General features: G+C 47.2%; 1 protein-coding gene across 15 annotated transcripts in view; it reads left to right on the top strand.

The window, feature by feature from the left end:
* LOC132350874 (uncharacterized) overlaps positions 1-18852 on the top strand; it is a 102558-nt gene that overhangs the window by 13974 nt on the left and 69732 nt on the right. For 10 of the 15 annotated variants that reach the window (XR_009498035.1, XR_009498034.1, XR_009498033.1 and 7 more), the window contains exon 4: positions 6135-6258. Coding sequence is in view for 11 of the 15 variants with exons in the window: in XM_059900428.1 (XP_059756411.1) it covers positions 6135-6258 (124 nt within the window). In the remaining 4 variants the exon portion in view is untranslated. Of the gene's footprint in view, positions 1-6134; positions 6259-7862; positions 7958-18852 lie in introns of those variants that run through there. The other 5 variants (XM_059900431.1, XM_059900434.1, XM_059900430.1 and 2 more) reach the window with 2 other exon arrangements.

The following is an 18852-nucleotide window of genomic DNA, read 5'->3' as shown; positions in this document are numbered from 1 at the left end:
GCAAAATATGTAACTTCGCCGTCTCTCTATCCTGTTGGCAATATGAGAATGGGGGTGCTTACCTGGTGGAAGTCTTATGGAAAGGATTGAATTAATGATGGATGTTAAATGCATGGTTAGGGTCTCAAGCTCGATAGCTGAGGACTCAGCATAACTTCCTTCCCATCATGTGAGTGAGACACAGATGAGCAAGATTATTTACGCTTCTTGATGATTCTTTTACAAACCAACAATCTTCCAGTTTATTGGCTTTGCACATCTGAATTTTTACATCAAGTTTGCAGAAAGTGAGGCAAACGATGCTCTCAAATCTCTCCTTGCTCCAGTCCTGAGATCTAGTCTCAGTGTCTGTAGAAATGACACTTCGTCCAGAATCAGGCCCTTGATACGACAGGAATTCAATAGGAAAGAACATTGTGAATGACTGGTGGGTCTGAGGAAGCTGGGGGCAAAATCAACACAGGTAGAAGTACAGCAGGTGGACTGACTCTTTTGATCCTGGTCCTCAGGCTGCCCTGTGTTCATGGGGTCACTGCACTTCTATGCTAGAAGGGGTCTCAGAGGTGGAGTCCGGCATCCTCATTTCATGGGTGAGGCTCAGAAAGAGATGGTGACTAGCTTGAGGTCACACAGCTAGTTAGTGGTGAAGCCAGTAACAGGAGCTGGGTCTCCCCCGCCACCAGTCCTGTCCTCTTTCCAGTTCTCAGACGGTCAGGATCAACCTTCGTGGCACTCAAGCTGATTGTACCTCACCTAGGAAGAAAGACAGCGATGTCATTGGCTAAAGCCTCCCTACCTCCTGGCTTTATGAAGAAAGGATGTGCCATTGCCCCAAGACCTCTCTCTGAAAATAATAATATCCATTCATAACTAATCTGTATAATCACAACCAGCATTCCTAAGGGCTGAATTCCAGGTACTTTATTTACATTATCCATGGAGCCCTTTGGGGTAGGCATTACTGTAACTCCCATTTTTCAGAGAAAGAAGTTGAGGCTCAAGGGTTAAGTGGTTTGCCCAAAGTTACACGGCTGTTAAGGTTCAAAGGTAGGACTTGAATCAGGGTTTATTTTGACTTATATCCTCTTCCTGTGGCAGCACCCTGCCCCCACATTGGATTTGGGCTTAGGCTGGAGTTCTCTAGAAGGTGAAACAGGGAGGAATGGATCACTCACCTGGGGCCTAGCGCTAGCCAAGACCAGTGGGCACTAGCAAGAAGACGCTGTTGGATGCTCATCCGGCACCATGATGTTCTGCCCCCTTCTGCTCCCTCCCCCGCCTGTTTCCTGCCAAGAATGGGTTGGGAGCCAGGGACCCAGAGCTTCCCTTCTGCACAGTCATCAGACTCTAGTAACTCAATATATATGTTAGGATTAGGTCCAGCTGCAGCCAACAGAAAACTCCAGTAACAGTGCCTTAAAGGCATAAAGGTTTCCCCTCTGATGTACAAGATGTCCTGGGTAGGCTGGTGTGGTGGCTTCATGATCATCTGGGGCCCAGGCTATGTCTCTCTTCCTGCTCTGCCATTCCCAATACTTGGCTTCTATCCTCAGTTTTTCAAGGTGCCTGCTGCAACTCCAGTCATTGTGTCCACATTCCAGGTAGCAAGAAGGAAGGAAGAGGGTAAAGCAAAGGGGTCTTTCTCCTGTCATCTTTTCTCCCGTTCAAAGAACCTTCCCTCAAGTCCTTCCCTATGAGTTTTTCTTGTTTCAATGGCCAGTCTTAGTCACGTGGCCATACCTAGATGTGAGAGAGGCTGGGAAGCAGAATCTTCAACTGGGCATATGGCTACCTCAAGAATATAGAGGCTCGTGAGTGAGGAGTAATGGGAGAAGCAGCAGGCAGACTCTGACGTGGCACGATTCCGTGGCACCTCTCCTACTTGCCAAAGTGCTGATGACTGAGAATGGTGACTTTTTGAATTAGAGAAAACTCAAGCTAGCTTTGGTCCGAGTTTTGTAACGTATTTGGAGATAATTGGAAATGCCCTGGGATGCCACAGGCCTAGGATTGGAACCACTGTGCTTTCTGGGGCTGTTTGTTCCGGGGATGGCAGCGATGATGAAATCAATGGTAATTAACACTGTCAGCGACTTTCATCCCTCATGGTCCCCTTTCAAAATATGGATACGTTTTATTTCTCCTGTTCGTGACACATTTATTCTGCAGGTCTTCTGAGGTTGACTGGAGGATGGGTATCCTGTTCTGGAGGATTCAGATGATTACTGGGCTGTAGAAACAAACACAGACACCGCTGAGCCAGCTCCACCCATGTCCCAGGCACTGTACATGTGGCAGGTCATGTTATCCTCACAACAGGGGGAGGGATTATGATCCCATTTTACTGATGAAAAGTAGAGGCTCAGAGAGGCTAAGCAACTGGCCCAAGATCACACAGCTGGTGCTATGGACTGAATGTGTGTCTCCCCCCTTCCCACCTCACACTCTCTAATTCATATGTTGTAACCCTAACCCCCAATGTGATGGTATTAGGAGGTGGACCTTTGGGAGGTAATTAGGTTTAGATGAGGTCATGAGGGTGGAGCCCCATAATGGGATTAGTGCCCTTATAAGGGGATGAAGATGGCAGAGCTCTCTCTCTGACAGGTGAGGACACAGTGAGAAGGTGGCCATCTGCAAGCCAGGAAAAGAGCTCTCACTGGACACTGACTGTCCCAGCACCCTGATCTTCTAGGCTCCAGGACTGTGAGAACTAAGTGTGTTGTTTAAACCCTCAGTCTGTACTTCTGTTATAGTAGTCCGAGCTGACTAGGACAGCTGGTCAGTGCAAGAGCTGGTAGCTGTGTTTTCCGTCGTACCACGAGGCCACCTGGTGCATCGCCAGCCTTCATGCTCACTCCCCATTGCAGACGATGGCTCCTTGTGACAACAGGGTGGTCATCGACACCTCCAAGCATCTGCTGTCCTCAGAAGTCCTTTCTTATCTCCACGTCCTCCTTCTTTCTCCTCAAGACCCTCCTCTCATCTTGGAAAGACCCTGCACAGTTACCGCAGGGATCCAGCCCCATCACCTGCCCCCCCACGTGGGCTCTGCCAGTCACGCCTCCTGCCAGGACTCCACCTGGCTCACACTCTGATCCAGCCCCCATTCCCACATCTCAGCCCATCAACTTATAACCCACATCATCTGCCATCTAGGACCAGGGTCTGTAAATAGGAACAAAACATAGGCAGTCCGCAATCCTGGCACCCATCCCCAGCTCAGTGAGGGAAGCCACTGAGTCCGAGGACAAAACCAGAAGCCCCAAGAAGCAGGAAGAGCTGAGTGCAGCTGAGGCCCTGCTGCCCACCGGCGCCGCTCAGATTTTCATATGCGTAATCTAAATATATACTTTGAAAATTGAAAAGTGCTCACATATAGAATGTGGCTGCGGGGAGGGAACGCTCTCTTTGAACGTGTCTCTTTAAAGACAAAATTTGCCAAATGTTTTCCTGCCCTTGAGGAGACACTGGAACATGGCAGCGGATGTAAAATGGAAGTTGAAGTGTCTCTCCCAGGCCACCGTACACGTATAAAACAGGCACAATCTCTTCTAAGCGCTCATTAATAGCTGGTCTCTGAGGGCCCTGACAGCAGCCAGAGGATTTTGCTCATTAAAAAGGTGGCGAGGTAGTTTTGTGCCTTCCCCGCTTCTTGCTGCGTGATCCTGGTGTTTAGATGTCGCCAGCAGGCCCCGAGATTGCTGGACATGGGTGACTATTTTCGGAAGGGTTTGAGAGTGTTGCCCACTTGTTGGGGGGGAAGAAACCCTTGCTGTTTATCGAGGGGATTCGTCTCTCTTCAAGGTGGGCCCAGAACAGCATTGTCTCAAGACAGGTGCAGAGAGGAAAGTGCTTTAGTTTGTCAGCTAATAAAAGATCATCAGTGATGCTCAACACAGCATCATGGTCCTCTGAATGCCACTGTAACGACACAGAACCACCAGGCTTGGTCCTGGCAGGGAGGCCTGGGGTCTCCAGACCCTTGGAATTGCAGGGGATGACAGACAACCCCCTGGGTCTCGTCTCACATCCAGCAGTGCCCACTTGCAAGAGAGCCACTGGTTCATTCTAGAAAAAGAGGATCCCCAGCTTCTTTTACCCCCCCCCCTTTGTTTGTTCTTTGTTTTATTCTCCCACTTGTTGAGATCAATGTTTTGTCCTCTTCTTCTCCTCTTTTGTGAAGGGAGTGACATTGTCTTGTCCCCCTCGGCACATTTGTGGGGATGCTGGACAGTTTTCCCGGCATCCAGAGGGCCGCCTCTCCACCCTAAAACCTAAGTGGAGGCAGGAAGCCTCACTGGCCTCTACACTTCTGCACCTTCCACATCCACGTTTTACTGCTCTGGACCTTTGCTGTTGTTTTCTTTGACTTGCTTTCAGTGCCCTCCTCGTGGTGGCTCAGATGTCACCTCCTCGGAGAGACCTTTCTTAATGTGTCCACCTCTCCCCACCCTCAGCTCACTGTTACATGAACACAATTTGGGATGACCTTGTTTACTTGGTAGCTCCCTTGTTTATTGTGGTCTCACCCCACTCTGAGGGTAGGTCCGGGGGGGCACGAACTTTCCATCTTTTTACCTGTTTCCTCAGTGCTCAGCAAGGAGCCCGAACCCAAAAGGTACTTGCTTTATTGAATGGGCCAACAAACAGAGGAATGAGTGAGGGGTCCTTCTGTCTCAGAGCTGGGCTCTTAGTCGCTCCACTTGGAGATTTTTTTTTGTGACCCTTTGTAGCTTCTGTGCTGTGGTCCCCAACTCTCCCTGAGGCGTTCCCTGCAGTAATGCTATGGGGCTGCCCTACATGGCACATTAAATCAGGGTCACCCCAAGGGTACAGAGCTGAGATTAAGACCAGAAGAGGGTCACGGTATAGAGTTCCTGCAGGGAATGTTTCCTTGTTTGTTTTTATGGCATAGTATCAACACTGTGTTGAGAAACTCATTTATCTATTTTTACCCCTCACTAGCAGGTAGAAAATGTAATATTTTTGAAATGCTTATAATAAATTGAGTTGTTTAAATTAATCTAAACTTCAAAATAATTAAGCTCAATATTAATAAAATGGGTTCAGCGTTGGAAGGGGAGGGGAGATAGGGAGAACATTCTGAAATTATGATTATTTGTACACAAAGGGTACCTGGCTCATCCCTTGAAGGATTTGAGTTGGCCTACAGACATGCAGTCATTACCACTTCAAAAATCGACCAGAAATCCAAGGTGAGGGGAAATAAGACAGCAAAATCTGTTCAAGGGAGGACTTACTATGCAACACGTCCACCACTAGGGTTCAGATGCTTTGGGCTGCTACATATTTGGCTCTGAATGTCTGAGAAGCCAAAGCAAAGAGAGAAAGAAAAGCAGATGAGGTTTGCAGGAGGTTCGAGGCCTTGAGCTTTGGAGGGAAGGCAACCAAGAGGGGAGAGCAGGGGATAACCTTGACTCTTTTTAAAAAAAGAATTTCAAATAATTTCTTAAAAGATCAAAGAATTGTCACTCAAGGTCTCAATGTACCCATCAAGCTGCTGAAATGTCCCACCCCAGTTACTTAAAACTGCCTGGGGGATGGAGCTCTGATGGCCCAGGGGCACCACTGCTCAGAATCCCCCCAGGCCTCTGTCTGAAGACCCGCAAGTACAGCATCCCTTCCTGGGAAGAGCATATGATTATGCAGCTGTGTGATGGAGGCTCTGGGCGCGGGCTGTGATCAGGGTGAGGGAGGGCAGAGGGCCGGGGCCCTGAGACTGGGTTGGGTGGGAGGATGAGGGTTCGGGGCCATGCTGAGGACAGGTGCACTGATTTCACAGGCGCGGCACAGTGGGGTTGGATGACGTGGATGGTCAGTGGGATAAACGTCCAGTTGGGGCACTACTGAGCCATGCTCAGATGTGACCCTGGTCTCGCCTGTGCATGAGGCACCCAGAAGTGTGACTGGTCCACAGCATCCTTCGAATCCCCAGACTGTCCTGACAACAGGATCAAAGTCTCCTGCCCGAGGAGCACTGCGTGTTCTCAACTTTGTGTTGTCAGCAGCTGATAGGACGCTCAACAAATGTCCCTGAGCGAGGGAATGAATTGATGACTGAACAAGTGAGTGCCATGACTACCGTAGTCCAAATCCCATCTTTCTTTCAGCTGCTGTTCAGGGCCACTTCCTCCAGGAAGCCCTCCCTGAATTCTCCTGCCCTCCCTTCTCAGGACTCTTACGGTGCTGGGTGTGCGGCCAACGTGGAAACGCTTCCATCGGCGCTAAGAATAGGTAGGTCTTTCTTGTGTTTTCTGTTGTTCCTCATTCCAGCTGGACAAACTCATTTCTTCAACATACATTCATTCCATTCTTACCATACGGCCCACACTGTGTGAGACAAAAAGAATTCAAGACTAAACCAGACAACAAGGAGCTGATAGTCCAGTTCAGGGACTGGCCAACTACTGCCCAAGGGCCAAATCTAGCCTCTGCCTGTTTTGTAAATAAAATTTTATTGGTGCACAGCCATGCCCATTTGTTTACATATTGTGTGTGACTGCCTTTGAGTGATACAGGGCAGAGTTGAGTTGTTGTGACTGAGACCATAACGGCTGGCAAAGCCTGAAATATTTGCTCTCTGGCCCTTTTAGAAAAGTGTGCTGACCCTGGTGGAGAAGACAACCTAGAAAAAAGTCTAGGCGTGATGTGTGTCCTGAGGGGCAAGAACAGGGTGGCATAACTGAGACTAGCTGGGCTGGGAATGTGTGCTCCTGTAGATCAGGTGGCTAGGGAAAGCCGCTCTCCTGAAAATGTTATGTGAGCAGAGACACGGAGAAGAAGGTTGCCATGTGAACAGCTGGGCAAGAGCACTCCTGGTGGAGGGAACAGCATGTGCAAAGGCCCTTTGATGTGTTGGAGGAAAGGACAAAAGCTGAAGCTGTGTGGCCGAGAGCACCGTAAACAGGAGGAGGGTAGGAGAAGACGAGGGCTGGAGAGGTAGGCAGGGGCTAGATCCGTGGTTCCCAAGAGGGGGTGATGTTGCCTCGAGTTTGTTTGGGATATTTGTTGGGAGGGAGGCGCCATATATGTAGTGAGTAGGCACCAAGGGTGCAAGACTTCAATCAGTGCATCTAACAGTCCTACACAAAGATGGGCTGATCTGGGTCCTGCAGATTTTAGGATGTCCCAGTAGATATTCATGTAGGTGAAAAGCCAATTTCTAATGATCCGAGCCTGGACATAACTCTCTAATTCATATAAACAGAAAGTAATTTTAGCACAGTGTTAATTATATATATTGAATTTTCTAGGAATGGAGCTACTATATAAATTAAGGGATGATTGCTCTGTGTTTTGTTTGGAATATTACCAAGCGGTGTTCGCCATGTTGGGAAAATCATGTCACCCATGGCAACATCACTCTTGGTATCTGAGTCTCCAAAATAACACCCCTGTTGTTGTCAAGTCTGTGTTTCTAGTTGTGGCATTCACTATGATTTTACACAAACACACGTCCTTGTGTTGATTAGTGAAGCCGTGTCAGAGAACTTTCCAATTGAAATGCATCTTGTTTTGATACGAATTACTTCTTTCCCCCCCCCATATGAAAGTTAATATATTAATATATTGATTAAAACATCTTGTGTGTAGATAAATTATATCACCCCTGAATGCTGTTTCAGGATAGCAAAGGAACATTAGAAAATATTGGCTGAGAGAGGTCCCAGGGCTGGATCCCAAAGTCTTATGTGGGTCTTGATACAGGGTTTGGATTTTATGCTAAGAAAAATGAGGAGCCACGGCAAGATTTTAAGAAGAGTGATGGGTTCTTTCAGGCAAGAGTGATGATTACGCCTCCTCTTTTTCTCTTTGATCTTCCATCCCTCTCCTTCCAGCACCTGGCACAATGCCGGGTGCCCAGCAGGCACTCTGTAAATTAAAGTGCTACCAGCCAGAGCAACCTCGGCCCATGAGCTAAGCAGGTCTGTACGCCTCCCATACAAATGAGATCGCCGAGGCCGAGAGGGGTTAAGTTGCTTGCCTGGACCAGGTAACATCCAGTAAGTGATATCTGATAAAGAGGGGTGTATGTGTGTGTTCGGGTTGGGGGTACCTGTCTCCTTTTCCTGCCCCTGCGAGCAGTTCTTTGTGGTTTCCCTGGTTGCCGAGCTGCCCACTCACCCTGCCCAGGCCCACCGCTGCCCGCAGGCCTTCCTGCCTCGATCCTGTTACCTGACCGATGTTGCAGGCATCCCTGTGTCCCAGGAGTCAGCTTCTCCACCTTTAGACCCCAGGCCAGGATCTAAGAACATCTCTGAGAATATTCCCCAACACCTGCAACAGATGTGCCCACAAATTACCTGGTCCCAGGGGTGGGGTGCAGGCGAGGAAAGGGCAGCGCTTTCCTAAAAGCATTACGCACTTAATTTGCAAAGTTACATCACACATTTGTGCACAGGTCAACTTTCTGGGAGCTCATTTCAAAACCAGAGACAGGTCAGGGATCCCAAGTGTGTCCTTCACAGGGAAGGCTGAGCGGGGCTGTAGACACCCATGAGTATCAGATACTTTCACACGTGCAAGGGCAGATGGAGAGAGATGGATATTTGAGGGGTTTGTTTCATCTCTGCCAGTGCCCCGTGGCCTCCTCCACAGACGTCATCTCACTTCTTCCCAAGAAAAACCCCTGCCAAGTGCACATGAGCGGGTCCTCATCTCACAGGTGTGGAAATTGAGGCTGGACGAGGTATCACAGACCATGGGACATGGGCAGAGCCTGAACTTGAACCCAGGTTTCCAGCCTCCTAATCCCACATTTTCCCCACCACCCAATGCAGTAAGAGATGTGAACGGGGGTGATGTGTATAGAGTGTAGATGCACATACACATATAGCTACACTTAAAAAATTTTTATTGAAGTATAGTTGATTTACAATATTGTGTTAGTTTCAGGTGTACAGTAAAGTGATTTGGTATTCAGATTCTTTTCCATTATAGGTTATCGCAAGATATTGAATATAATTTCCTGTGCTATATAGTAAATGACCTTGTTTACAAGACAGAAACAGACTCACAGACGTAGAAAACAAACTTATGGTTATCACAGGGGAAAGGGGGGGAGCGATAAATTAGGAGTATGGGATTAACATATACACATTACCATATAAAAAATAGATAAGTGAAAAGGATTTACTTAGCTACATTAAAAAAAAAATGTAATAGGCCTGGGTACTTTATTTATAAGAGTCACAGAGAAAGCTATGGAACCTATGTGAGATTACAGTCAGGAGTGGATAAAGAACTGTTCACAGAACCAGTGAAAATAGCAAATTGTAAAAATATATAAGATTGAGTTCACTCTGCAATCCCGAATCCAGCTCATTCAATTGACAAATTAATTGTCTTGAATTACTATAGGTAATTTTAAGGTTTTTAAAAATTAACTCGAGGGTAGTTTCATACTCAGAAGAGACCATTTAGAAGTCTATTTGGTTTCTGAAATTAATATTAGATATATTACATTTGCAAAGTTAGAGCCCTAATTCTTCCTTATGCTTTTAAATTCTGCTTATAAAATGTATTATTCTAGTTATTCTCCTGGTAATTGTTTTTATTGTGGTAAAATATATATAACATACAATTTATTGTTTAAATAATTTTTAACTGTATAATCTAGTGGCATTAAGTCCATTCACACTGTTGTACGTATCTATACTTTTTTACGAAACATAAGAAATCTCTTCTGAAAATTCTAGCAAAGAACAAATGCATCAAAGGTTTCTGGGAGAAAAATCAGCCACTCATGCTCCCGCGTCCACTTCCCAGGGTCCAGAGAACACTTGTAAGCACGTCTGCATGTCTAGTAAGATGTGTGTTTCTGCCAGATTTTCTCAGTCTCTGAGGCTTCATTGCTTGTTACCACCTAGAGAGCATCTCAAACCCAAGCTGCCTCTTCCTCCCTCTATATTTCAAAGCAGTGTTTCCCCAACCAGATTTACATTTTCAAAAACCCTTCAGATAATCACAAACCCAAGAAACTTCCAGTCCTCTGAGGTTTAATTAGGAGAAACTCTCTTTCTGGTACTTCCGAGAGCCTGGCTCTAAATTTCTCAGCGGAAAGGGGAGGTTCACGGCGGGTGCGCGGGAGCCAGCAGAACCTCCCTTCGGTCCCCCCCTCTCTCCTGCAGTGGAGAGAAAGCTGTGTTGCAGGTCATGGAAATCACATTGTGAGTGTGCCCTGTATCATTAGGACCCAGAGAATGGGGACGATTGGAACACAGGATAACACATTAGCAATAGATAATAGAGTCTAAATAAACATAATCAGCTTTCCTCTATGTCTCCAGACCAAAGCTTATCTATAAATGCCCTAATGATGCCCCGCCAGCCAATTACTCATTTCTTGGAAGAGCCCCTTATTAATGGCGTTGCAGTGGCGGAAAAACATTAATTATTGGACACAGTGGGATCTTTTACGTTCTGTCTGGTCTGGACAGCACCAATTAATGCAACAATTATTATCAACGACTGAGGCAGCGTCCTGAGCTCAGCCAACCCGGGCTGACTCGATGGGGTGGGAGAACGCGTGCTGCAGGACCGTCACCCACACGCTTTTTACGGAGCCTGCTTCGTCCTCACTGTGGAAACTGCTGGAACAAAGCAGAGGGTGGCCAGAGTGTGTTGGTTTTTCCTTTTACGCCTCAGGATAGCGCTCCTGGAGCACTAAGTAAGGGAGAGGGAGAGGGGCCAGGCACTGGTCTGTTGTGTTGAGTTGCTAAGTGAAGCCGGTAGAAGATTGGAGAAGACGGGCCGCCTTCAGAGAGCGGAGCACCTGGCTTGGCCCCGCCCACTCCTCCAGTCCCTTCCCCCTCACTCATTACACTGCATCCCATGGCTTCTCTCTCGGCTTCTCCAATTCAGCTGTGCTCCATCCTGCCCCAGGACATTTGCACAAACCTGTAAGATCTTCTGCCCTTTGCAAGGCTACCTCCTTTCTGGATGCAGTATGAAGGTTCCCTCTGTAGTGAGGTCCTTCTGGAGCCTGAGCCCATAATATACCTTTCCCTTAATATGAGTCACTTCTTGTTCCTATTCTTTGCTCAGCATCTATCCCAAGTTATATTTTGAAAATGTATCTTATCATTTTATTTGTGTCTGTTTACTCCACAAGAATGCCACCTCCATGAGAGCAGAGACTTTGTCAGTTTTCTCCAGCATCTCTCTGAGTGTCTTGCACTTAGTAGGTGCTCAATAAATATTTGGTGAGTGAATGAATAAATCCATGAATTGTGTAGCAGCAGTTTATACTTAAGGGGCTCCATACTAGGTGCCACAAAGACTAAACCAGCTATTCTCTTGCAGAAATTCCATAGAGAAACCCAAACTCTTCTATTAATAGCAATAATGTCTCTTGCAAACTCTATGCTGACTCTACCTCTGCGTTTTAAAAGTGGTGAGCGTGCTTGAAGGGCCTTTGATGGGCCGTCCTGTAAAATACTGGCCTCTGTTATTACTCACATCATGGTACTTTATTGGAGATGGCTAAAAATGATTCTGCTCTGCCCAAGGTATAAAAGAGTTGCAGGAATGCTTTTATTTTTCTTTTCTCAGTGACGAGAAGAGAATCTCTTCTGGGAGGCATTAATTACAGAGCACTTTGGAAATTTGGTTCAGTGAAGGCTGGGAGAACTCCCCAGAGCCTTAGTCAGGCCTCTGAGAAGAGGGTATGCCCTTGTGGCCCTCCTGGAGAAAGAGCTCCAGGCTACTTCCATTACAAGTTACCCTTTGGAGTGTTAAAGCAGCTCATATGTGTTATTCAAAGTCAGAGCCAAGTTCAAGCAGCTTATTCAAACTTGCTGACTCTCAGCAACCCCCGGGGCCACTAACCTGGGTCCAGCCTTGTGCACCCTTGACTTAGATGGTCTTCTCCTGAGGTTGTCTCACCAACGTGGGACCATGGAAGCTTAAAGGCAGCCATGGGGAGTCCTTAGCCTGCGGCTGCTGTACAGATGTGGCCATGGCAGGCATTACCATCCCAGCTCTCCTAAATAACCTCTCCAGGGAAACATTTAGAAGTGACAGGGACACTCAGGGCATCTGTCAGGGCTGTTTTTGCTTTCATTTCCTGGAGAGTGGCAATGACCTCAACTCGCAATGATCTCACCCCCTCCGCACGCCTCCAACACATTTGGTCTTGACCCTGCACTTGGGCTCAAGTGTGGACTGCCCAGCGTCTAGGCTGTTTAGGGACAGACAGATTGTAAGCTGCTGGGTGGCAGGGTCTGCAGTGTCCCCACCCTGCTCAGTGCCAGCTTGGCGGTGTTGAGCAGAAGTCTGCTTCAGTGCCACGTTGCATCGACATCGTCAGTCTCTTCTTCCCTCCCCGCCTCCACGAGTAGCCTGTGTCTCCTGGAGAGCAGGAACCACAACCTATTCATCCTTTTATCCCCGGTGTCCCCAAAGGACTTTCAAATTCAAAATGAGTGAATGCCTGGGCCCTCCAATGAAGCTGTCCAAGAGGCGTGTGTCAAAGGTGGCGGTCCCTGCTGCAGAAGGTCCTTCCTTTTCCTTCTCCCCGAGAAGGAGCATTTTGGGTTACTGTGGACTTCTGGATGCCCAGGATGAAAATTAAAATGAAGCATTAGAGTGACGTGATTCCAAACAAGGAAGTTAGCTGATCTGGGTTCAAATCCTGGTCTTGCCACCTACCGTCAGGAGGCATTGGACATGCTACTGAATTTTCTGGCATCTTGGTCTCCTTGTGTCTAAGGTAGAAATGGTCACAGTCTCATCATGCGGGTGGGGTGTTCCGTGGGGCGATGTTAGTAGTGTTTAGCGTGATGTCTGGGACAAAATAAACCTCTAATAAATGTTAGCTGCTGTGATCACTACACTATAAATGAAGAGCTTCAGCACACGGGACTGAGGTCAGTTGACAGATTTGTACTGGGTGCCCACTGGGAGCTAAGCGTTGTCCTCGGCCCTGAGGGTGTGATGGTGACAAAGTTTGAATCTGTCCCAGAGAATCTGTTGCACATTAACCAAGCACGGCTTCCTGTCGACCAGAATCTCACTTATTCTGGAGACCCTGTCCTGCAGAAGGACACCTTACGTGGACACAGACTGTTTGATGAAGGAAAGGAAGGCCAGTGACCGTGGAGCGTGGGCTGCTTCCAAAGGCACCAGTGGCCGTGTTGGGGTGTATTTCACACGCTGCTGTAGTCCCCAGACTGTGCTGGATAATCATGAACCATCTTTAAATCAACCGGTGCCTGTAGCCAAGTAGAAATGCCCATGTCAGAGGATCTAGATCATAAATTATGGGCTGCAGTTCAGATGGTCTGCTGTTAGGACTTTAAATCAGGACTCGTGTTTGAAACTACTGTTTGTTTTCTCTGTTTGTGGCATCTTGATGTGTTTGACATTTCTTAATCAACTGATAGTGAAAAAGATCTGGTTACTAACAGCTGCTCAGGAGGACGACTGTCTCTTTCTCCCAGATCCCTTGGAACCACCCAAGTGAATGCTGTGTGTACCATACAGCAGCTATCTTGGTTGACCACTCAAATATACTTTCTAAATTTGGAGGAAATCAGTCAGGCATTTCATGTGATGTGGAAACAGAGAGGCAGAAAGGTATTTCATTTATGCAGATTTGATGTATAGGGTCTCCGGTTAGTGCCACTTGATTTCCTTTGATTTTAATTCCTCCTTCCTCCTTTTATTCACTCCCCACCCCTACTGCTTCCATGCCCAACTCTTTCTCAAACACGCAATAATTCTTGATTTTCCAGAATGTTGAAGAATATGGTAGTCACTGAAAAAGTGTAAAATTCCTTACCCCAAATTGCAGTGTCTCTTCCAATGATCTCCATTACTATTCAAGACAAATGACTTTACTTTTGAATTGAGAGTATTGTTTATTTCCAAAACAACAGCATAAGTTCCGTATCAATATTCAACCCTCTACTGTGCAGTCAGCAACTCCGGGCCGTTAGTGGAAAGACAGATGGAAAGCATTGTTCTTCTGGTCTGTGGGGTTTACTAACCCACAACAGTTAAGGAGTAAAACTCCTTCGCAGTTTGCTCGCTGCTCTCCACTTCTTCCCCCATCTGACCATATTCCCATCATGCTTGCTTCCTCGTGACATTTTGTGGCAAGTTCAATAGCTTCCTCAGTGCAGTACCCATCTGTGAACCTTGTATAATTGGGGTCCCTCACATAATATGTGTACTTTACATAATTGCTCTAACCGTGTACCTTATTTAATTGGAAACCAGGAACCCCTGAGCTATCTAAAGACATCATATGACTTTTATTAACTTCTGCCTATTTGCTTAGTTGCCCATTTCTATACTTGTTCTAAACTTTGATGAGGAAAGGAAATGCTGATTAGGTAGATACCAACAGAGTTTATTCACACAGTAAATGAAATATTGAATGAAAAGAAATGAAATCGGTAATAAATGAAACTCACAAAAATGTAAAGCCATGGTACTGAAGACTGTCTCTCTTGAGTACAAACAACACCTTCCTTTACTATGAAGATGGCAAAATCTCCTGGGCTCCGAATTGCCTCTGGGTAGGTTGCAGGTGGTGCCAGCAGGCAGAGGGTACAAGGAAGTCCTGGTGTAGTGAGTGGCTAAGAAAACAGGTCCTGAGACAGACCGGCTAGCCTTGAGATCTGGGGTAAGTTATTTGCGTTTGTGGGACCTCTGTTTTTTCATCTATAAAAAGAGCCATAATTAGCCCCCATCTCACAGGGCAGTGCTGGGCTTAAATGAGATAATTCATGTGATACACTTAGCACAGTGCCCAGCTCATAGAGAGTACTCAATAAAGGAAGGATAAATGTTTTTCTAATCATTAGAACCAGTTAAAGATGGCATGCACTTCCTTGGGGATGGGCTAGTGAGTCCCCTGCCACTGGAAGTATTTAAGAGGAGGCAACTGGCTTCTCAGAGTGTCTCGTGCAAAACAATTACCTGGAGAGATCGTTAACAGTTGACTTCTGATTTACATAGGTTCTGGATGGGGCCTGAGGTTCCGTATTTCTGGTGAGCTCCAGGTGATACTGATGCTGCCCTATGACCACACTTGGGTAGCAGGGAGCTAGTTGGTTCCTTGGGGGCAGGGGGATGCTGGAGAAGGTACGTGACAACCCAGATGGAGCAATGTGCTCCATGTTGTCCTATGTGGTGGCCACTGGACACGTGTGGCTATTGAGCATTTGCAATGTGGCTGAGCCCAAATGCAGATTAACTATGAGTGTAAAACACACAAAAACTTAGTATACAAAAAGAGGATGTGGGCTTCCCTGGTGGCGCAGTGGTTAAGAATCTGCCTGCCAATGCAAGGGACACGGGTTCAATCCCTGGTACGGGAAGATCCCACATGCCGCGGAGCAACTAAGCCCGTGTGCCACAACTACTGAGCCTGCGCTCTAGAGCCCGCGAGACACAACTACTGAGCCTACGTGCCACAACTACTGAAGCCTGTGTGCCTAGAGCCTGTGCTCCGCAACAAGAGAAGCCACTGCAGTGAGAAGCCCGTGCACTGCAACGAAGACCCAACACAGCCAAAAATAAACAAATATATAAATAAATTTATATAAAAAAAGGATGTAAAATATCTCTAATTTTTATATTGATTGCAGGCTGTGGTGATAATATTTTTGATAGGTTAAATCTTGTAGTAAAATTAATTTTACCTGGTTTTTTTTACGAATTTAGTTAATTTTTTACTATGGCTATTAGGAAATGTAAAATGACATGTATGGCCCACATTCCATTTCTTTTGGGCAGCGCTGAGCTGGACTATCCCCAGGTTCCCTTTGGACCACACGCACCCAGGAGCCTATGGTTTTTCACGTGGGCTCTAAGCTGACGTCCTTACGTGTCCAGCTGAGTGTCCCCCAGGGAATGTATGGTCTGTTTCCCCCCACTGCTGACGGCAGTGAGCAGGGCAGAGACAGAGCCCAGGGTCTCCAGCCTCCTGGCTGCCTGGGGCCGGGGCGGAGGGTGGGAGCCAGCCTGTGTGTCTCTCCCCTCAATCTCCCTCAGAGCTAACAGGCGACAAAATGCTGTGTCACTACAGGGATAACCAATTTCTACCTTGAAAATGCGACTTCTTGAAACTGCCTTTCTGGGGGAAAGTAAACTTCATCTTTCCTCCAGAGCTCCTCACTGAATTTACGCCTTGCCAGCCAAAATAACAAAGGCTGCCTGGGGGAGGTGTTTCCTTTGGGAGCTGGGTGTTCAGGAGCCCGGGGGTAGAGGCTCTGGCAGTGCCCATGGACGCAGCGCTGCCTCCTGGAAGGTCGCCTGCTGGATGTGGCTCGACGTCCCCTGAAGGTCTGGGGAACTGAGTCCTGTCACCCTGCAAATGACGTGGCAATTAGAGGTGGGGCAGCTGCTAGCCCAAGCCCCATAATTGCAGATTTGTAACATCATCTCTAATCTCTGCTACCCATGTCTAGCCCCCAACTTTTTTTTTGCTGTGCATGGTTTTTGCATGCATAGAAGTGAAACTGGAATCTGAAAACCACCTGCTATGTCATCTCCACCATTTCCATCTTTCCTGGTCCATAGTGACCGCTGGATACGAGGTTCTGATTTTTGCACGAGGAATGGGCTGTAACCCCCCTCCTATGACTTTGCACGGCCATCTCACTGGACGAGACCCAGCTCAGTGAGCAGTTAGAAGCTTGAATCCAGTCCCTACTCCTTTCTAGCTGGGGACCTCAGATAAATGGTACAGGCACTCTGTGCCTTGGTTTCCTTTCTGTAAAATAGTGACGGCGATAATACCCACCTCTCCCCTCGGCAGAGATCTTGTGAGAATTACTGAGATGATATGGTAAGGGGCGGAGAAGAGTTCCCCTCGCCTGGAAGGCTGAACATGTGATGGCGGTTATTCTTGGCTAATAAGGGCTCCCTGAACGGCAGCCCATTTTTTTCAGCTGGCAAATTACCTACAAGAGCCCCCAGATTGCACACCTCGTTGAGTAAGTCAGGTCCTGTGTGGCGATGATGTAACTTAACGTACCTATTTTTGGTGGACTTGGCAATTCAGGGAGTGACCGATTTCCCTGCACTTCATCGAAGCCATTGCAATGGATTTCATCAACCAGCAGGTTTTGAAATGAGCAAGGTTTGAAAGCATTTTCCTGCGACCCTGGACTGCTTTCACCCTGTGCAGCTCAAGTCAGGGCTGGGAGGGGGACGGGACGCTTCCACGATGACATCTATGTTCAAAATGATGGCAACGGAGATGGGAGGAGGAGACGAGCACACATGCCCAACTTGACTCTCCAGGGGCATTTGCTGCGTCACCAGAAGAGGCGAGAGGATTTTTGTTTGTTTGGTTTTTGGCCTGGAAAAGGGAGGCTTGAGTTTCCAGGTGTGTGTAGGACCTTTTGCAGATTGAATGACAGCGTCCTGGGGGAACACATATTGTGAAGCTCCGGCTGTAGGGAGACCTGCAGCTCCTGACAGAGGGTGGCATGGTTCCTAAGCATCTTGTTGGGCACCTTTGTCTGTGAGAATTTCTTAAGAAGTCTGAACTTGCACCCTGGGAAGAATCCTCGTGGATTTCTGTACCACCAATCCAGTCAGAGCAGAGGACTCTATCTGAAGGAAACTCCAGCAGGTACAGAGAATCTAGGGTTTTAAACTCTCTTTGGAATGAGGCTGCGTATGAATAAAAATGTATAGATACACAACTAACTCGTTCACTAACTGACTCAGTGTAAATTGAGTTACCAGTGCTGGTGGCTGATAAATCAATCGAGTCAAATCAAATGAGGTCGCTGCTAAGAGCAGAGGTTTGGGCTAGATGGTCCTGTATTAAAATCTTGCTCCACTGCTGTTAGCTGTGTGGTCTTGATCAAGTTACTCAACCTCTCTGAGCCCCAGTGTGCGTGTCTGTGTGATGGAAGACGAAGCCAAACTTGCAGGGTTGTCAGAGCAACTAGACAGGAGGCAGCCTGAGGTCTCTTGAACCTCCTGGTGCAGGTCCAGGCTCTGCTGGTCCCACGTGGCCCTCAGCTCACTGGCTGCTTCTCATCTTCCAGGTTTAGCTTAAAAGTCACCTCCTCAGAGAGGCCTTCCCTGATCACCCACGGAAAGCACCCTGTCTGCTCCCACTCCCTCTTACTTTCCATTGCTTTTTCTGGTTTGTTTCCTTCCCAGCTTGAGACAGAGTCTGCAATTTTCTTGTTTGTTTGTGTTTGCTTGCTGTTCTTTTTTATATGTTGATTGCTGGCTCTCTTGGGCCATAAGACTGAGGTCATTGAAGGCAAGGGCTTGATACCTATGTGTTGGGACCCGGAGTGCCCTGATCGGTGCCTGGATCACAGCAGACGGCTGGAGTATTTGACCAAAGATCCTTGTAACCAGGACAAACTTCTGAGCCTCGTCAGTCCTCCGTTTTTCTGTATCTGTGATACCAGGAGCCACTTTAAAGTGTTGTGGTGTGATAAGGGTACACTGAGATACAGTGTGGATTTCACTGAGTACAGGAGGTGAGTGACACAGAGCAGAAATCAATAGCGTTAGATAATATCATGAGATGGCGTATGGAGTAATCAGTGTCCCCTCTAAAACAAATATTTTTATTCTTTTTCCCCTCTGCTCTTCTCTCTCTGAGTTTGTACTTCTTACTTGCAGATACAAGTTACACAGAATGCAAACTTTGGGATAACAGACGTAACCCTGAGAAACGAGAAAAGAGAAAACAAGAGTTTTCGATTTCTCCATTTACAAAATGCATGATTTCATTTACAATGTCAGTGGAAGTGTCCACTGGGTGAGTTCACCCATGAACATGTAAACTGACCGAAGGAGTCAGTCTAGGTGGGAAAGTAGTATCTTTAGACTTATTGG

Source organism: Balaenoptera ricei, chromosome 16 (genome assembly GCF_028023285.1).
Source record: "Balaenoptera ricei isolate mBalRic1 chromosome 16, mBalRic1.hap2, whole genome shotgun sequence".
NCBI lineage: Eukaryota > Metazoa > Chordata > Mammalia > Artiodactyla > Balaenopteridae > Balaenoptera > Balaenoptera ricei.
Note: the sequence above shows the minus strand (reverse complement) of the source record. Positions and strands in the feature narration are given on the sequence as shown.